Consider the following 19,771-nt stretch of genomic DNA (forward strand, 5'->3'; position numbering starts at 1 on the left):
TCTCCACTTCTACGTCTTTAATAGAGACTCAGCCTTCAAGGGATGTTCCTTTTGTTCATGATGTCATATCATGTTACTAACCTTAGTGAACTTAATTAGCTGTTAAGTTGTTCCACCGGGTACTACCTCATTATTTTCCAGTCTTTAGTTGCTCCTTTTGCAAGACTTCTAAAATATTTATTTGACAACAAGTACATCATATTCACTTTTTTTGCCCTCTGCATTCACCTTCAACAAGCCCTCAGTAGTTCATCATTTTGGCCTCAGAGCCATTCTTTTTTTAGGTACTACATCCCAACAAACAGTATAATATGCTTAATACCTTATAGTCCACAATATCTTTAGATATTCATTGGTACGAATACATTGAGCTTAAACAGAGTATTTTTCATTTATTGCCAGATAAAGCAATATAAAAAAGCAGACACTGATGCAGAACGCCAGCTGGAACTGGAATAGAGTAGCATTATGATTCTGCGTTATTGTCTTCCTCTTACAGCCATAGCAAAAAGCCTGCACAAAATGACAGAGCTGCAACTGAGCTGAGAGGGTAGAGAAGGGCGAACAGAGAAGACCGGCATAGAAAAACCTAAAGCTAAATGGAAATGAAAAGAGTTAAAAAAAAAAGTAGCTGGAAATACTATCATTCTCTGGCTGAAAATACTTACCTTCATCCTACTAGTGAACTTCCATGTCTGCCAGGGGCCTTTCTCAACACTTTCTAGGTTTATTATCCTTGAACACACATGTGAAATGTTTCCTGGTTTTCTGTTTGCTATGAGTACAGCTCAAATAAGTTTAAGGACAATGTCCTCTTTATGCTAGCGCAAAGTGTAACTGTACGTTTTGATTTCTTCCCTCAGGAACTTTTTAAAATGGTTAACCATAAAATAATCTCATCATCTCGAATCATAAATATTTTGTTCATCACTTAACATGATTAATGAAAGGGTAAAAGAAAAATCTGAGCTTTTAGTGTTGCATAAAGGTGCTTACAGCTTTGTGAGGAGTTCACCAGTTCTCCGTTATTTAGAGAGCCTCAGTAACCTGCAAATTGAAGGGGGAGAAGAATGAGGCTAACTGAGCAATGCACATAGGGTCAAAATCCTGTCTCCATGCTGAAGGTAAGCTCCCCAATTATCACAAAGTACAGCTTTTGTAAGTTTAAATAAAACAGATTCACAGTCCACCATGACTACAGTACTTGTTTATTCTCAGTTGGTGCCCTGCTGAAAAAGTTTGATACCAAATGGAGGGGATTGCTGTTAATACCCACCTGGATTCACTGCTGCTTTGCGAATATAGACCTTGTACATTTTCTTGTTGACCATGTATCCACAAAAACCTCCACAGACGGTTGTTTTGCCGTGCAAAAGTTCTTCCCTGAGATTCCAAATATGATTTATTTGCAGATACATGCAGCAGGGCAAGCTGCAACTCATCCGATGAAACGTTCAACAGTGGACAAGTATTTATGAATGCCACGTGTTACCTTTATCTAAAAAGTTTTCTAAATATTCTACAAAAAGATGTGGTTGTTGGTGCAGAATTTGTATCCATGTGAGCATGTCAACCTACTACTTATTCAACTATTTATTGAATTTTTGTACAAAGAAAATGGTCCAAGATTCAGATCTATGTCATGTGAAAGGGTCCCTTTTAAAACAGATCATAGTTATAGCCATCAGTCTAAATTCAGCAAATATATTTGCTTCAGTCATCAGCACAAGTAAACCTTAAATTAGTCAGTTGGAAAGTGAGCCAAGTCTGGCAGTCATTTCAGAACGAGCCATAACAAGTTCTAACTGACACTTGTCTGCTGAAGCGCATGAGAATGCAGTCGTACATACAACTGGCAACTGGCAGCTAAAAGTGTTATCATCAGGTGTAGCACATAGGCAAGAAACAAGTGCATAGAGAACACAAAGAAATAGTGACAAATAAATGATGGTTACTAATCCATTGCTCTGCGATTACTTATCAAATATTTAATTTCTATCAATTTAACTTTATGAAATTAATAGATTACATTATAGTTTTAAGTTGATAGAACATAGAATACAAACAGGACAGTTTAGGTTTCAACCAATTTTATGCATTTCTTTATAACTTGATCTCCTCATTTGTCATGAGTGTGACCTGGTAAAGCATATCAGTCATAATAGTTGCAGACAAAAGAGTTATAAAGTAAGCAAATTTTTACAGGCCTGTCATCAATGTCTCACTAAAAAGAAGCATATGGATTGCATAAGAAGCACAACAAATTTGGTGTATAGTGCTCAAGTGGTATTTACTGGACAGAGGACTTACAATTGAGAACTTTCTGAAATTGTGTGGAAATCAATTTTTGGCACAATATACAGTATATGCCAAAATCTAACGGACGGCAGGTAAACAGCGGGGGGTAGTAAGGTGACATTACTGGCAGAAAAGCAGACAGCTGGTCTGAAATGATAGGGTCAGATATGTCAAAGCAACAATAAAGTATGCCTGACAAAAACTCTATCCAAAGCCAATTATTTGTGGTAACTGTTTAAACCATTAGTCAAAGTCAAAAGTCAAACACTCTCTGCTGCAATGCTTTTATTTTATGTAAGACACTTTGAATTGTTTTGTACATGAAATGTGCTATACAAATAAATTTGACTTTGACTTTGACTTCACTGCTTACTCACATAGTGGAGTCAGTTTTGGAGATTTACTTTACTTACTCCTCATCCAACCATAAAAGCTGCAGCATTTGAGTGTTACTGACTCTGTGTGCTTACATATTTCTAATGAGAGTTAATATGGGTTTCAGGTATTGCTCTAGAAAATGACTGAAGAGTAAAAAGATCCAAATAGAGAAGTTCTAATGAATCTGCCGAACAACTTTCACATATTTCAGCCTCCCAACTCTATATTCTGTCTTCTTCACTTTTTTTTTTTTTTTTTTACTTTTTGAAAACTTTTTATGAATTTTCTAATAAAAATAAATGCATGTTGCTATGGACTTCAGAGTTTTGAATTACTGCATTTGTATTTTAAGAGCATTGCTGCCAGAAAAGGTTTCCCCTCACAATATAATCACACTGTGCACAGTGTGATTATGTGGCACAGATAGACAGTCTGGTACATCTGGAATAAAATATCAGATATCAAAATTAACTGCTAAGTAGTTGCTTCAGTTTGAATGAATTCATATAGTTGTTCAAACAACTGATTGGGAGATATGGCAATGTGTATTCAGAAAAGTAGTAACACATGGCTCATGGGTTTTTGTTCAAGTTCAAGAAATTTACTATTTAGACTGATGGGGAACTGTCACTATCAGCAAGAAAATGAGGATCATGACCGTAAGCATAAATACTCTCACAAGAGACTAACTCCTAGCAGAGCTTCAAACACAGCCAAGCCAGGTTACACTGTGCATAAACACCCCAGCTAAAATTTGGAATAAAGACATGTTCTCATTGAATATGAAGGAGAAAGAGGGAGAGAAAAGGGAACGGCTCGTGGCCCAGAGCAGACCTTCTCCTTTGTCAAATGTGACAATGGTTTTATAATAGCTGGGGGGGGCTACCAATGGAAATGGGTCAATGGCATTTGTTGATGATTTCAAAGGTGATGAAACAGGATGAATGCAGAGGTGTGCGACAGCTTTCTATGAGCTATGATAAAAAAAACTTTTGATGGGAAAGAGGAGGAGCATACGTTACTTGTTGGGTGAATCACACGGTCTCATTTCAGCTCCACTACACAGCTTGATGAGGACCAGGCTGTAAAGGCAGAGAAATGCCATAACAGTTAAGAGCGGAAGGGGTTCAAAGTGAGGATTTGCAGGATTGATGGTGCAGAGGCATTACGCACTAGAATAAGTACAGGTAGCGGTAATAAAATGTGTTACTTCTACATTAAATCCCTGCAAATGGGGGGGAAAAAAGTAGAAAGCTCAAACCAGTTCTGGCAATAATACATTAAAAGATAATATATTACAGTATTTCCGATTCTTATGTTAAAACAATTAATATAGTTACTTGCAATTTCAGACAAAGCAACTCCATTCCATCAGTGCGGCAGAAGATAAGTCGACCCTAAAACCATTTGTCCAAATTTGATAGAAAATACTATAATTAGCTGATAAAGCTAATTTACTTATTTACTACTATGTTAACTGAAAGCTTAAACAGTTATTTACATTTAAGACGTGATTGTTTAACTGTAATTTACACTTATCACAAAATAAAGAAAGACACTGTTGTAAATCCAAAGGGGATTTGTTGCAGGTCATTTCATGTCCCATGGGAGTATCACTGGGGAAAATCTGGGGATGATAAAGATACTCTTTCCTCCATACTGACATGAGCTGCCTCAGAGGAAGCTGTGGCTTTTAATTCTTCCCATTACACTCAGTTTTCCCATTGGTAATAACATACTGCACCAAAAATGTACAGAGGTGACAGCGGATGCTATGCCACAGACACTGGCTTAAATGGTATCTTAATCTCTAACTCGTGCAACAGATTAGGCAAAAAAAAACCTCCAAAGATTTCCCAGGAAGTGCAAAGTGGGAGAGACCGTGCTGCACACCCTCTGCATGGTAATGCATCGTCATGAGAATTTTCATTGAATGAGGAAGATCTACAGGTTTCGCATGAACTTTGACAGCAAATCGTGTTGGGTTTTATGTGTGTGTGAGAGAGAAAAGAGAGGGTCACTGTGAGTCGGAGAGAAAGAGAGGGGGGTTACGGTATAGGTTGCATCTTCAACCAACGAGAGTTGGCATTCCCATGCAGCGTAAACAAAGAGGGGGGGTGGAGGCGGGCAGGAGACTATAGCGCCTAAGAGAGATGTGAGGCAGAGCTCATTCAGTGGGATCGTTGAGCTGCGGAGCTCCACGGATTTACTCAGAAAAAAAAATATCTCCCCGTTTGGTGTGTGAAGCGCTCCTGTCCTGGACCGCTGTGCGCTCAGCAGCTCGCTGTGGCTCACCTACTCTGAAGCGGATGCGAGAAGACCCTGCAAGGGGACATCACCAAAAACTTTTGCCATCGTGGTTTGCTACAAAGGTAAGATTCTTTTGAGGGTTAATTTGATCCTGTAAGCATGGTGGATAACATCTCATTGCTAGAGATGGTGGACAAATACGTGGACTGTCTTGATGGTGACTTAGTAAACTGAAATGAATGGTTTTATCAAGAAATTATGCAGGTGCACCGGAGTAGCACGAGTGAACAGAAACCACATAAACAGCAATTTGTAGTTCTCCCTTTAATAATTTTTTGTCAAATATCGATACCTTAAATATTCAATTTATCTATTTAGATACTCTAGATGCAGCACAGACCACCAAAAATACCACATTATACCCTTTGCGACTGATCAAAAGAGATGTGGGCTATTTGTTCTCTTCAGATTTCGCAAATTGCAAAGATGCATGCAATGCAATAAAAAATAATTTGTTCAGGCTTCTCTCTTCACCTGTCTGCCTTGTCGGTCACCTACAGTAACTTCACAAGGAACGACAATAAAGCGGCTTTGTGCTTGCTGAATTTGCAGCCTTTGGCCAAAGGCTCACGCAGCTTGCAAGGCGCAGTGTGAGATTAGCCCCTCGCTTCATTTTTCTGCTTGCTCTGACCTCAAACCAGCTAAAAGCTGCAGCTGAGCGCTAAACAGTGATTTACATTTAGCGTTTTAAAAGTTGCTCTGGGATCAGTTTAGAAGAAGTTTACAATATTTTGAAGTAGCCCGTGGACCTTTTGACAACTTGATGAATTCGTTTTGGTTAAGGCACATGTGTTGCCACTGCATGGTGATTAGTCTACGGTTAACTATGTCCTTATAGCGATTTCTAATGAGGAGCTGAAAAGTTGAGCCATGAGATGAAGACTTGCTCTGACAAAATCCCTTGTAGAAAATGCAGATTCCGCACATACTTTGTGAGCTTGTGAAGGGCAGTGTGTCTTATATATATTTGGAATGTTTGCAGCATCTTGTGTTTGTGAAATGACGAAACATGCAGAGGAGCAAACGTGGATTTCTCTCCTTTAGCTGCTCAAAGAGGACTCCTCAGGGAACACAGAACTCAACGAAGAACGACAAAACAAACCCGTTTTTTTTTTTTTTTTTTTTTTTTACCTTAGAAACGCCACCCACCTCTTGAGCCAATCGTTGCAGCCCTTTCTCTGTCATATTAAAACGCATGCACGCGGGCGCGAACAAACACACGCTTACAGAAACACGCAATTTTCCAATTGCACCATCAATGTCACCATGGAAACCCAGCCTCTTCGCACCCTCGGTTGATCGCCGTCTGCATTACTCTTGGCTTGTCCTAAAAGCGTGTACGTGTAAGCGTTTGTGGAGGCTTTTTTTTAACCTGGAAAGGAGGAGGTGCTTCCTCTGTGTCCTGATAAATGTATGCGCTGGATTTCAATGGCCATCTTCCACCTATGGTTCAGTCAGAGGAACTGACTGCACGATGTAGGCAACGTTGTGTCACTTGTCTGATGCAGCCTTGCCCTCCGGCGTACAATCTATACAAGAAATGCAGTCCTTTCCTTACAGGTTGCTGTCTAAACTACTGCACTGGGGCATATTCTGGTCTTGAATGAATACAACTGATATTCAAGGGAAGATCAGACACGCTGAAAGGCAGAATGAGACACATATTGAATGATGGTCTGATTCTGTGGGGGGTGGAATTTAAAAGCAAGCATATGTTTATTATGTGAGGGGCTTACATGCTGTGAAAAACTGCCATATCAACCATTATAGATAAATGACGCTTCACATTAGGAGGACTTCAGGGTACATTATGCACATTCATTGACACAGAAGAACATCAGTATTGTCAGAAAATAACATGCATTGTTTCAGCCTCGTCTGTGAATCACATTCTCTGAACAGACTGGGTGGAATCTTGGTAAAGAATCAAATCTTCCGTGTGAACACAAGAAGGTTTCATCTTTATTCACCATGTCACATCAAAATTTGTTTTGGATTGTTATCATAATCACAACAAAGTTCAGAGTCTAAGAAAACATGCACATTCGTTCACTGCTGGCATGCAGACACTAACACAAACATCTCATTTTGTTCCTAAGAAAACAATAAAATCCAAGAACAGTGTTCCACATATGGTAAGATTTTACATTGCAAGGAGTGTCAAGTAGAGTTGAGAAAATTAGTGTGTGTGAGGAAGAGAAAAACATACTGTACATAAAGAGAGAGAGACAAAACCCGCTCTTAAGGTATATGTAGAAGAATCGAGGATGGAATGAGTAATTGAGGAAAAAGGGGAGGTTTCTCCTCCTTGAGACGGTTTTCTGTGAAAATAGAGCCCTGCCCATGCACAACGAGCTAAAGGGAATGCACAAGTAGCCAGAAGATGGAGCATGAGTTACCTTTCTCTGACTGGCCAAGTCAAACCTCTACAATCACTGCTGGTCAGAAATGCTGCACACGCAGGGGGGAGAGAAAGACAGTGGGAGTGAGAATAAAGAAGGCGGCTGGGGGAAAAAAAGGAATAAAAGAAATCAGAAGGAAAAAATGACAGTAGGACCAGAAAAATGGGAGGTGTGAACACAGGTGAAACAGACACTAAACTATGGCAGGGGGGCATAGAGATGTGTGATTGTGTGCATGTGTGTGGATGTGTATATCCATTCATGCAGCTTCTCTGTGGTCTTACTGGCAGTCTGCGGCATCCAGTGTTTGAGTAATCCTCCTGGGAACACAGTAAAGCTGCCAAAGGACCATCCAGCTTCTCTTTTCACTCTCACCACTGCTTGTCTATCCTTGTCTCTCTTTTTTGCACTTCCTCAGTACTCTTCTTTTCCCTCCTTTCATTTCATTCCTTCTTAATCACCTTAATATCGTCCAGTTTCATTTGTTTCTGTGCTCGATTTTTCCTGTATTCATTCTGGGCCTTGAATTGCGATTGGTCACCTCCTCATCACTGTATTCTGGTTGTGAAACTTCCCAGTGTGGGGAAGAGGGGATTCATACTCTTGAAGTCCTGCCTATAGAATCAGTGTTTCGTTTATAAGTGAGTTGAACAGTGTGAAGCCTTTCCCATGGACGGACCAAACAAAGACCCCGGCTCCCCTCACTTCTGTATGACTGCACAGGAACAGAAACATGGCATTCACTAGTGAGACTGCTGCCGGGCGGCAAAATTATAGATCTCTGCCGATCAGAGCTCTTCTAAAGTTTCTCTATAAGACAGCAGCCTTAACAGCCCATATAATCTGCATGTATGTGTCAGGGAAGAAATATGTACACTCAGTTAATTCTGTTTTAATTCCATTGAATATATTTGTGTTAATTTTGGATGGGGAGTTATCATGCAGTGTGTATAAAACGCTTTCATGTTTTCCCAGTAGAAGTTAAAAAAAAGCCACGTTACACCTTGTGACAACACTTAAAACTACATTAGAACAAATGAACTTGAGTGTAACCTAAGTAAAATGATTACTCAAGCATTAAACAAATGGAAGAGACCATAAATATTAACAATAAGATGAAAACAACACCTGAGATGTTTTATGATTTTTGTGTTTTGAAAGATTTGTTTTGCATTTACAGCATTGTGATTTAAAAATAACAAATGAAAAGTAATTTAATATGATTTCAGCTTTCTATGGGTTTACTCGTATTGTGTAAAACTTGATCGGTTTTTGCAAGTACGGCACGAGATTGCATAGGGACTATATGAGAATTTTTCTGTTTGCTCCCAAATGCTAGATCCAGGTCAAAAGTCATGGTCAAAGCAGACCACACACAGTTTCCCCGAAAGTAGGCCAAAGCAAAGTGAAATTCACAAAAATTTGCCTAATGCGATAAATAACGTTATATTACTGGTGGTCCAGTTCAGTTTAAAATGAGTAAATCTGTAGTTTTATTTTCAATTGTAATTTTTCATAGAGTACATAAATCGTATCAAACATTAACATACTGGGGCCCAGAGGGGACTGAATCACTGTTTACTGGTAAAGTGAGGGCCTCATCCCACCCAGCTCTTCACCACTGCCACTGTCCTCCATCCTAAAGTCCCCGAACCACCCACATCCCATTGGCACCTGCTACATCGGAATTCAGGTCAGAAGGGGGAGTCACAAAATTGCTCTTGGAGTGATTGGTAAAGCAAAGAGGAGGCAGGACAGTGGGGGTCTCGTTTTTTTTTTTTTTTTTCTGGCATCAAAAACCATGCCACTGTGAGTAATCAGGCCATTGTCCTGCAACAAAGGAATCATAATTAAAGGACTTTAAGAGACTTGTTTGAAACAAACAGAGGACTTCATCTGAACAATTGTCACAAGATTCGGTTAGACAGATTCCTGCTGATTATAGGATGGAGCTACCTTTTGTTTATGGCACGGCTCTGAACTTTGTGTTAGATTTTCATATGTTTCACACAGAGAATCATATTGAAAAAAGATGGGTAATTATCTTCATTACAGATCAATTAAGCTGTATGCTTGATAATCAGTGAAATACCAAGGCAATATAAATCATTGTACAAAAAGGTCAAAAGTAAAAAAAAAAAAAGCTTAAGAAATGAGTCATTCTGCAGGAGTGCATTTCTCTTATGTATCCATCTCTTTTAGAATGATGTTTTTATGATAGGTCAATATTACGATAAGTGAGATACTTTTAAATAAGGAGGGAGACGATAAATAAAAATCAACAATAAATAATGACTAGAGATTGCATATGGTAACAAAAATGTGGTGAGGGTTTAAAATGACTGTGAACAAAGAAAGAAAAATGGGAAAAGAAGAAAATTAAATAAAACTACTGTCATTGCTTCTTTCTTTTCCTCCCAATCTCACAGAAGTTCCCCTTTCTTTGCCCTTTTTTTTTTTTTTTTTACCATTCCACAAATCCTCAATTAAGTGCGTAATGGGCCTCAGAGGCAGGTTTGTGTGCTTCTTTGTTCAGCCTTGGGGGATCGGCCGGCATTAATGTTCCTCTTGAGTATGTAAATAGCCTGAGCTGTGGGAGCGCAAAGCAGAGCTGTCAATTGCGCGCTTAATCACGAAGAGCTCCATCACTTTTAGACATTTTCGGAAGCCAGAGCAGGACATGCATGAGAACTTCAGCACCATAGACAATACCCACACTTGGAAGAGTAACCTCAGCACCCAACTCTCACTTCATCCAGAATAAACCTCTCTTTTTCCTCTCTCTCTCCCTTCATAGGACCCTTTACCCTCACCCCTTCTACCCTCCTTCCCCTCCAAAACCGGCAGTGGCCCTCACCCCTTCTACTCACACAGACCCCTGACCAATCCTCCCTCTGCGTGAGTGCTGCTCCCCTCAGCTAAGCCTATCCCATTCTGACCAGCTCCAGTTGATAGACCCTGCAGTGTAGATTTGTTTACCTCACCCTCTTGTCCAGCGGAACACACAACAATCCTGTTCATTGCCTGTTTGTCAGTCTCCTTTTCAGAACTAAAAGAGTAGAAAGAGAGAAGGGGGGGCTGCAAAAACAAAAACGGAGGAAACAATTAAGTTTCCCCTCCTCCAAATGAACCCCATGCTAACAGTTTCCCAGCTCTAGATTCTGTGAACTAACTTGGAGGCCTGTAAAGTGGCCCATTATTCTAGCAGGGGTGATGTGTTCCAAGAGCGGCTTGCCTCAATGACTGATGAACACAGAGAAGGGTTTGTTGAAGAGTTTTGGCTCAACACATCATGCACTGGTTAATTAGGAGCTCTATCTATCTATCTATCTATCTATCTATCTATCTATCTATCTATCTATTCTATCCAAGAATTTATAAGTGCTGTTTATATATTGTCAAGTTCAAATATTTTTATCAAGCTAGTCTTTTAAAAACGGTTTTACAAACTATTTTTTTTAATTCAATTTTGCTCAATCATGCTGGCACTAAAAAACTCACTGGGAATCGAATGCTCTCTTGTAGTATGAGGATTTCAGTGAGCAGGGATTTTGTATGCCTTAAATCTTGACTAACAGGGGTTTACCGTACTCTGAGCAGGCTAAGATGTCTGTGCTCTGGAGATTTGGCTGTGACTGGGATAAACGTTGAAAATGTGTCAAAAAAATGCTTTTGCCCAGGGCTCCTGGTAATGATTGTGACTACATGTAGATGGTCATAATTAGGCAGTGGAAAGAAGCCTATGTAAAGCATATTTGCTCTCGGTGGCATTCCTGTGCTGCCTGCAACTGAGAAAATATTTACATAGTGCATACAAAGTGTGCAGCGATTAATGACGTGGAAAGAAAAACAAAGGACTGAGGTCTCCCTTTGACTATTCCCTTGCAAGAACAGTTTGTAACAGGAAAAAGGGATCTCTTATTTTCCTAGCATTTCAGAGATTTTAGAAAAAAATATTCTCAATGCTTGTCTGTAGACGTTGTGCTAAAACTAGTTGTTATAGGAGAACAGGTTTGCAGGATGCAGAGACCTAAAGTAATTCTCAACATATTTATAAGATCATTTTTAATCAGTATTATCTTTATTTTATATTTTCACTTGATGCATCACTTTGTCAATCATAGTTCTGTTTGTTACACTGAGCCATCTCCTTTCCAACACACAGGTTTAAATGAGGTGTACACTCCACACCCTTGTTGGAGTCGAAAGTGCCTCAGGGCATAGAAGCAGGTCCTAACACAACCGGACACCTACCTACACAGAACATCAGTTATCTGTCATTCACACATCGATAGCAAACGAAGGCCCTCCCTTAGGTGATGCAGAATAGTGTTTTAGTGACAATATGCAGGTTATGTGTGTGAGAAAGAGGGAAGAAGGAAAAGCAGAATGAAAAAATGAAGAGGACACAGGGTGTGTGAGAAAGTGTCATGAGTAAGAACATTTTGTAAAAAAAAACAGACATGCGCTAGCAAGAATCTGTTAACTCATCACACGTGCCAGCTTTTTTGTTATGCCACCACATTTTACTCAGGTCTTGCTTGATAATGTGCGTTTTGCTCATTTCAGATACAAACACGAGTATTATCAAATTTGAAATAATGAATAAATAATGCATACAGGCTAGATATGAAACCGTCACGCATCATAGAAATGAGAGAATGATAACATCACAATATGTAGCCCATGCCTACATATGTTCCAAACGATAGTCACAGTTTAAGCAGAGCATTTCATCCGGCATGAAGATACCATATGGCACACATCCAAAAAGCACAGCTATAGTTTGAACCAAGTCATTCTAAATGCATCAGTTGTTCTAGATGTCAAGGAATTTAAACTTTGTAGTACTTGTGAAAACATGCTTGACAAATTGTTACGTAACGATTCTTGGTTTCGAGATTTCGAATTCACTTGCAACACACCTTTGGCATAATTTCAATGAAAAGGTCTGCATATAGAATAAAACCCCGTATTTCTCCTGAGGTGTTCATGTCCTATGTGGTATGGTGTTATTCTAATACACTTTTTAAAAATGTTTAGATTTTTGCTCTTGGTTGGTTTTAGGCACTGCAACTATTTTGTTAGACTTGGGCAAACATCATGGTTTGTTCTCAGCTTCTCTCCAATTTACAGGGTGCTACCATGACAAGTCGTTTCCAAGACAATGACAACACCAGCAGATAACATTTGGCAATAGCCCCAGGGCTGCTAAATGCTGCGGGGTTCTTGAATTACTTTGCATAATGAAAAATGACACTCGTAGTACTGGTATAAATGTACTGAAGTGTCCACACAACGCATACAGTATGTCAGTGACAGGTTGGGAGGAAAAGAGGTTATCTGAAGTGTACAACTGCTACATTTGCTGCACTTTTGTCTAAAGTGAACTGCTGTAATATCCACCTAAGAATGCTAAAATGCAACTTATAGTCTAATTTATTCGATTACCCTCAGAGGTTCTAATTATGTCACTGTTATATTAAGACAAATATTAATATTGAAATTTCTTAGCCATATGAAGTTTTTTTGCCTCATTCTAATGATAAACGAACCCATGCTCTCGTCCTTGAAGAATATTAGCTTTTAAGGTTTAGCTGACGTTTTGTGTACTGTCAGTGGCGTGTGTGTGTAGTCACTGGGCTTCGTTGGCACATGTAATGAGCATGTGCATGCAATGATGTGCAGGAATGCCATTTTCTTTCAACACTGTGGGGTGGTGTGAAGAGACCAGGGCATGGCTACTGCCCCTGGCTGTCCATGGCCTCTACAGATTCCAGCGTTTAATTAGTGAAAAAATATCCATCCTCTTTAGTCTTCTTATGCGCAAATCCCGGGTCAGACTGCGACCCCGCGACCTCAACTCAGCTTCACATGGTACCATATGACTCAGATTTACCATCACAAATAACAGTGTAGAATTTACTTGCGTGTTTATGTGTCTTCATTCGCATCTACAGTTGCGTACAAATGTGAGGAGCGTGTGGGGCATGTTAGGAGATGTGCACTGTGGCAAAAAGTGTGTACTGTTCGCTACATGTATTTACATTTTAGAATGTGTCAGGTGAGTCTAGTGATGAAAGAAACATGATTTGTGCAGTTATCTAATTTCACAGGGCCAGCTGCCCAACACATATGTCAACTTTTCATGTACCCACAGATAACCTAACAATATGATGCCCTTCAACTGACCTTTGTTTAATCCTTTCAGTCCACCTCTTGCTTATCAAAATCAAATCAAATCAAATTTATTTATATAGCACATTTCATGTACAAACAGTTCAAAGTGCTTTACATAAAATAAAAGCATTGCAGCAGGGAGTGTAAGAAGCATTAAAAATACATAAAAGAATATAAAGAGAAACAAATAAAATCATTTAAATGAACAGGCAACAGTCTAGATAAGTTGAAAGATATTTCATGCATAGACACATGAGAAAATAAATGTCTTTAACATATATCCTCATCAGTTTGTAATTCCATTCTTCTTCATCAATCATCACGCCTCATCTTTTCCTACCATTTGCCTTTCACAATCCCCCCATACATAGCTGCTTATCTATCTGTATGTTAGATTTTTGCCGTTTCACTCCCCTCACCCCCCCTTTCATTCCACCTCTCTGCAGCGTAGTGGGTATACAGTACCATAGTGGCAGTTGTAGTAGGGGGTGGGGTGGTTTTTCCTTACTAGCTGATTTAATGAGCTCCTGTGGGGATCGGACCAAAACCATCAAAAGCTGTGTGCTGCTATACTGCAAATTCCGTTAAACAGATGCGCCTCTGCTAATGATAGTACTGTAGCTGACTTCATACACAGTATGCATGAACACAAGAGCAGCCATAGATGGAAAGACAGGAGAGATGAATGTGTCTGCAATAAGTGTGGAACCCATCATCTCATATAGAAGGTTGGGAGAGGCACAGAGGGAAAATCTCATACCTGCATGTGATCTTACCCTTTTCTCCGATCTTTCATCTGGGCAGCTGTAGGGAAGTGATGGGGGCAGGGGATGGTAGATGAGCAGTCATAAAAGCCTCATGGCTTCAGCTTAGAAGGACCTAGCTGAAAACATCACAGGCATCACAGTGAAGACTCTTAAAACACGACAGTTATTATCATAAAAGCTGTGATATAGAATATGAATGTCAGATGTTTGGGAAGGTTGAGGTCTAAGGTGCTGAGCCGTGAAGCAGTAGAGTACATTTTCTTTTGATTAGATACAATCAAACTAAAGTGTATCTCAGATATCATCCAGATTAATTGGAATTACTTTATTCATTTTTGTGACAACGCCCCAGCATAATAGACTTTAGGGCATAATTACAGTGGGACTGGGCACATCTGAGAGACCTATGCAGAGCACTAGCACACGAGCGTCAGGATTCACAGAGACTCCCTCTAATGACTGCCTCATTATAGAAACAAAGAGTTGTGCTAAACAAAGAGAAATCTGAGAGGATACTGAGGGATGGGCACGCATGGTTTATTTATTCACTGCCAGGATGGTGATACACCCCGATTGTAAAATATAATGGAAGAAATTGAAAATGTGTTGAAAGGAGGGAAACTGAAATTACTTCAATATGGCTATTTCATGAAAAGTAATAGGACTTTAGCAAATTACTGCTCCTGGAGGACAGTAACTGAGAAGGAGATTAGTGGTTATTTGAAGAAAAGTTTCCAAAAAACACATACTGGCAGATAATGAGAACTTTGAAATTATGTGAAACTTCAGCCATTTATATTTTAGAATAGTATTATAAGGCAGTCTTTTTTAAAGATAAATGTTGGCTTGTGAGGAGACCTGGTAGCTTGCAGTAATGACACAGGACCAGATCACTGTCAACTATGGTAAAAGCAGCTCATTCAGTGCTTCAAAAGAGTCACTGTTAATGTTTCAGTTTGTCTGCCTCAGATGGATTCATTTAGAAGTCAAAATAATTAAAAAATAGACAAAGGAAGAAAAACATGGCTGCCTCCAATTTGCTTTGATGCTTTGCTTTGAACAACAAATTCTCAGCACCAGTTAAGTGCTGCCAGCAGTTGAGAAAACAGATGAGCTGAAAATGCACTCAATATGTTTCTAATGTTTTATTAGGTCATCATTTAATCTATTAAAAAGTTATCAAGGAGTCAAGGTTGAAACACCTTAGCTGAGGTATCAACTAGGACATGAAACCTATTGTGGTGTTTTCTATGATTTTTATGAGTTCTATGAGTTCCCAGTTGCCTCTGAATGCAGCATTGGACTGTCACTGACCATGGTGCTTAATGCCTGTCCTGCTCAACTGCATATCTGATTTGAAGACTCAGCCTTCAGAAAATGCAGAATGCCTAAATGTTTTCAAGAATAGCACTTTATTCTCATTCTAGAGAAGAGGTATAAGCAGGTTATTTAGTGAAGAAAATGTGGTCAAAGTACAGTATTCAAAACTCCTGTGGTACTGGAATTACATTTTGTTTAACCTAAAGAGACTATTTGCAATAATCCATTACAAAGCAGTGCAAAGTATCATAAATGGTGTTTGTTGTTTTTGTCGCTCGGAATGTATCACTTGCTCACGATTCATTGGTAAGTTATTTCATTCAGCCTGCGATGTGTTGGTATGAAACTGACTCGAGTGAATGTTAGGAAAAAAAAAATCTGTTTCATTCAGTGTGCAGTTTCTCTGGCTGTGTGCCAGTCTTTGATCAGATTTTACTCTCACTCCAGGGCCCCCTCTTGGAAGTGGTTCAAAAGAGCATTAAAAAGGACCACTGAGTGACTATGCACCCATTCTGCTTAGTTATGCAGTCTAGAGGATAAAGGTTTAGATTCACCTATGCTACATGCGATATCAGGTGTGTGAACAATTGATTTAAATGTTTTAAAAAACCATATACATATATAAACACACGTACACACACTTACACAATGAAAAACAATTCCATATATTTGATGAATTAACTGAGAGAAAAGGGAAAGCACAGTGTCAAATATGACAAATATGACTGTCTGTGGGAGTTTGTCTATCACTGAATGTATTTATCCCAGCAACCATCTAGGAATAGATAACTGAAAGATTGAAAAAACTTCCCTTACTTTTCAGATACTAGAATTTATCTCCCACTTTTTATGCACAGCACAACCTGAAGTGTTAGCTAAGGGCTTTTTTTATTTCTTTTTTCTTTCTTTTCTCTCTCTTTTTTTTTTTTTGATGGGGGACTGTTGGTGAAGCTCACAGCTCCTGGACAGCTAGTATGTGTGAGCCCATCTCTTCCCACTGTAATGCAAGTGTCTGTGAGGCCCAAAGGGGCCAGATATATCCGGGGCCTGGCCCCGATCCAGTTGTCTTTACCTCACAGTATATTGTGATGCACCAATCATGAGAACGGGCATCGGGCCCCTCGAGAGACCAGTGGGAAACTTGTATTCTCATTTGCATGTCCCTCTCTGCTATCACATGAACTGAAAAAAAATTAATTAGACAAGTATAAACACACAACCAGCCAGTAATTCAAACTGTTGATTATTATCTAAGCACCTGTTGTGAATGGTTGAGTGGCACAGTATGGCAAAGTGTGTGACAGTAGCTCATTAATTATGCAGCAGCACAGTGCCAAATAAGCTATGTTTCAAAAGCTTTTGAAAGGGTTCAAACGTTTCCCTTGTCTTCTTCTGTCTATAAGGTGAAACATTTCCCAGTCAGGTAAAGATGAAATACATGTTTGCCAATCTGTCAAGCCATATATCATCTGTATGTTTGTGTAGGCTGTGCTTGTGCTTTGGGTATGTGTTTGGCTGTACGCTTCCTCCTTCCTCTTCATCTCCTTCTCTGAGCCACACAGTGTTGCTAGGACAACCCATCGTGGTCCTTGCAGCATCGCAGCGGCCCTCAATGCCAGCACTCAGGGAACCTCCTCGCACTGGGAAGGCTGCATAAAATCGGGATAATCGCTGTCGATTATGGGACACAATGGGCTGCAGCTTCTGAAAGATTCATTCATCCTGTAAAAAAAGAGACTGTGGAGGGGGGAAGAGAAAGGGGCGCCTTGGTCCCTCCACTGCTCTCCCACGGTGGGCACAGGCATGACATCAGTGGCCTGAAAGAACTGGCATTCTGGACATGCCCACTGCCCTCCCCACCTCGCTATACCCTTGCTCCCCCCTCCCGTCCGAGCCCCCTCTCTTCTTTTCTCGCCGCTGCCAGTTTGGATGCAGCGCTTGGCCGAGCGAGTTGGGGCCACTGCCACTGTTTGCGTGTGAAACAAAGCCCCTCAGAAGGAAGAGAGAGGAAGCAGAGAGCTTCACATGGTACCAGCCAAGAGTAGGGATGACTGCCTCAACCTTCCCCTCAAAGGCCCCTCTTTTGGCTGAGAGGTGCTGGTGTGACCCCAGTCCCCCCATTCTCCCCTAGTGTTCCTCTTACTCCCTTCTGTAACCCCTTCTTCTCTGTCCCAGTCCCTTGCTCTCATATCAAAAATGCACCCCTTTCCCTCAGAGAGCTCTTTGAATGAGTAAGACACGTCAAGGGATTTAAGATGAGGGATTTCTCATGACACAAACATTGCAAACAGAGAAGGCATTCCTCTGGCTTTTGTTGTGCGATTGGTCACTTGTTTGAAGAGGAAGTAGCTTTCCAACACATTTTCCTAATTAGAATAATGTGCTCAATACAATGTGAAGTCCCATGCTGCTGGGAGACTAGAGGGAAATCAGTGTGGCACCATCCTAACATGAATCACGCAGGTCATTTGTATTTTGGAGTTCAGTCTAGCTCAGGAGTTTTATCGAATAGCTGGATTATGTAAATATGTTTGTCGGAGTGTGTGTGTGACTTGAATATAGTTTATGTTGTGGATATGTGCATGTATAATTCATATCCACTCCCATAAGTACAGAGCAGCAAATCGTAACCTTTTGTGTGTTGTCCATCAGGACCACAAGGCTCCAAAAGTACAATATTATCTATATTAAATCTTTTTTCTATTATTCCTCTGTTGTTCATTCCCTTCTCAACAATATCATTACTGACAAAGCTCTAATGTCTACACCGTGCCATTAGTGGGCATCATCATGCTCATCTCTACCATCCTGGCATCTCTCATGCAAACTATGGAAGCTGGAAGAGTATGGAAGTGGGCTCTCTTGGAGATTAAAGAATTCAGGGAATGGAGGGTCTCTGAGGGATTTGACAATTAAGCTCATATACTGACCCCTCCCTGCACTTGTTCTTTTCGGAATTTATTTACTTGTAGGTCTGTCTGATGTGTGTGTATGTGTGTGCTGGTCGAGTCAGGGGGTGGGGGCTGAGAGGGGGGCTTTGCAGACATCAGGATGGGGCAATCCGAGTTGCTGCGGCTGTGACTGGGTCTGGAGTCTGGATTGCTTTGACTTGCTCCTCTCTGGATGCTTTGGATGAGTTGATGGGAAGCTGAAAGTGGCTAGCTGTCAGCAGTGCTCTGGTGTTTTCAGAGGCTGGGACCTTATCTGCTGACACCTGCTGACATTTTTGGATGGAGCGGTTGTGATCCTGCTGACGCTTTCTTGTGCTGGTTCGCTCTTAGATACCAAAGCAGAGATTTGATCGTGGTCGATGTATATTGCACTTACCTCAACTCCGCCAGAAATGAAGTAAGTACTACGCGTTCACAGTTTGGGGCATAATGTGAGCCACATATTACATTTAAATAAATCACTTTATTATTTAGTACTGTTTAGTTCATATAATTTTGTGTGCAAGATCTAAAGTTTTGTAAGGAGCACTAAAGGATGTAGCTTCTTTGGAGTGTGGGTGAATAGTGTATTAAATCATATTCAAATTAGATGCTACCTGTAGGTGCACTTTTTATTGGGATCTGCTTTAATTCTTCATGGCATTAGGATCCTGTAACACGATTAAACTGCCTAAAACCTCTGGCAGGAATAATCGGTTTAAATAGATCATCCCATTAGAGTATGAGCAGAAGAATGCTGGGTGTGTGTGAACTCAATTTTTGAAGTGGCCTGAATTATAATTTTGAACACGTTTGTTAAATCTGATTATAATCCAAGAAACATACTTTACAAGAAGCTATCAACAGCTCAATGGCATTTATTTACATTAGAATTTTCTAAAAGATGAAGCCCAGACTCATTTAACTCATTTTCAGGACTTTCAGGCTTCATAGAGTTATTTGTAAGGGCTCAGAGGATTAATTCTAAGCCTATGAAATGTTAATCAAAGCCAAAATCATGTTCTACATGTTAAAGTACCCTGTAACTTAAAAAGCCCACATTGCTTTTTGACTCAGTTGTGAAGCGATACTAAATAATGCAGCTGGTGCAGAAGCTGATGACTCTTTGCTGCCCTTTTACATATTCATCTGTCATCTGTCTCTGACTTGGTGGAAGAGGTGCTAA

At 40.1% G+C, this 19,771-nt stretch overlaps 1 protein-coding gene across 3 annotated transcripts in view; it reads left to right on the forward strand.

Annotated features, from left to right (window-relative positions):
• The first annotated feature begins 4,831 nt into the window (after window positions 1–4,831).
• Window positions 4,832–19,771, forward strand: part of LOC142383803 (excitatory amino acid transporter 2-like) — a 28,804-nt gene continuing 13,864 nt past the window's right edge. Inside the window, exon 1 of one of the 3 annotated variants that reach the window (XM_075469540.1) lies at window positions 4,832–5,048. Coding sequence is in view for 2 of the 3 variants with exons in the window: in XM_075469539.1 (XP_075325654.1) it covers window positions 18,966–19,003 (38 nt within the window). In the remaining variant the exon portion in view is untranslated. Of the gene's footprint in view, window positions 5,049–18,729; window positions 19,004–19,771 lie in introns of those variants that run through there. The other 2 variants (XM_075469539.1, XM_075469541.1) reach the window with 2 other exon arrangements.

Source organism: Odontesthes bonariensis, chromosome 7, assembly GCF_027942865.1.
Source record: "Odontesthes bonariensis isolate fOdoBon6 chromosome 7, fOdoBon6.hap1, whole genome shotgun sequence".
NCBI classification, from domain to species: Eukaryota; Metazoa; Chordata; class Actinopteri; order Atheriniformes; family Atherinopsidae; genus Odontesthes; species Odontesthes bonariensis.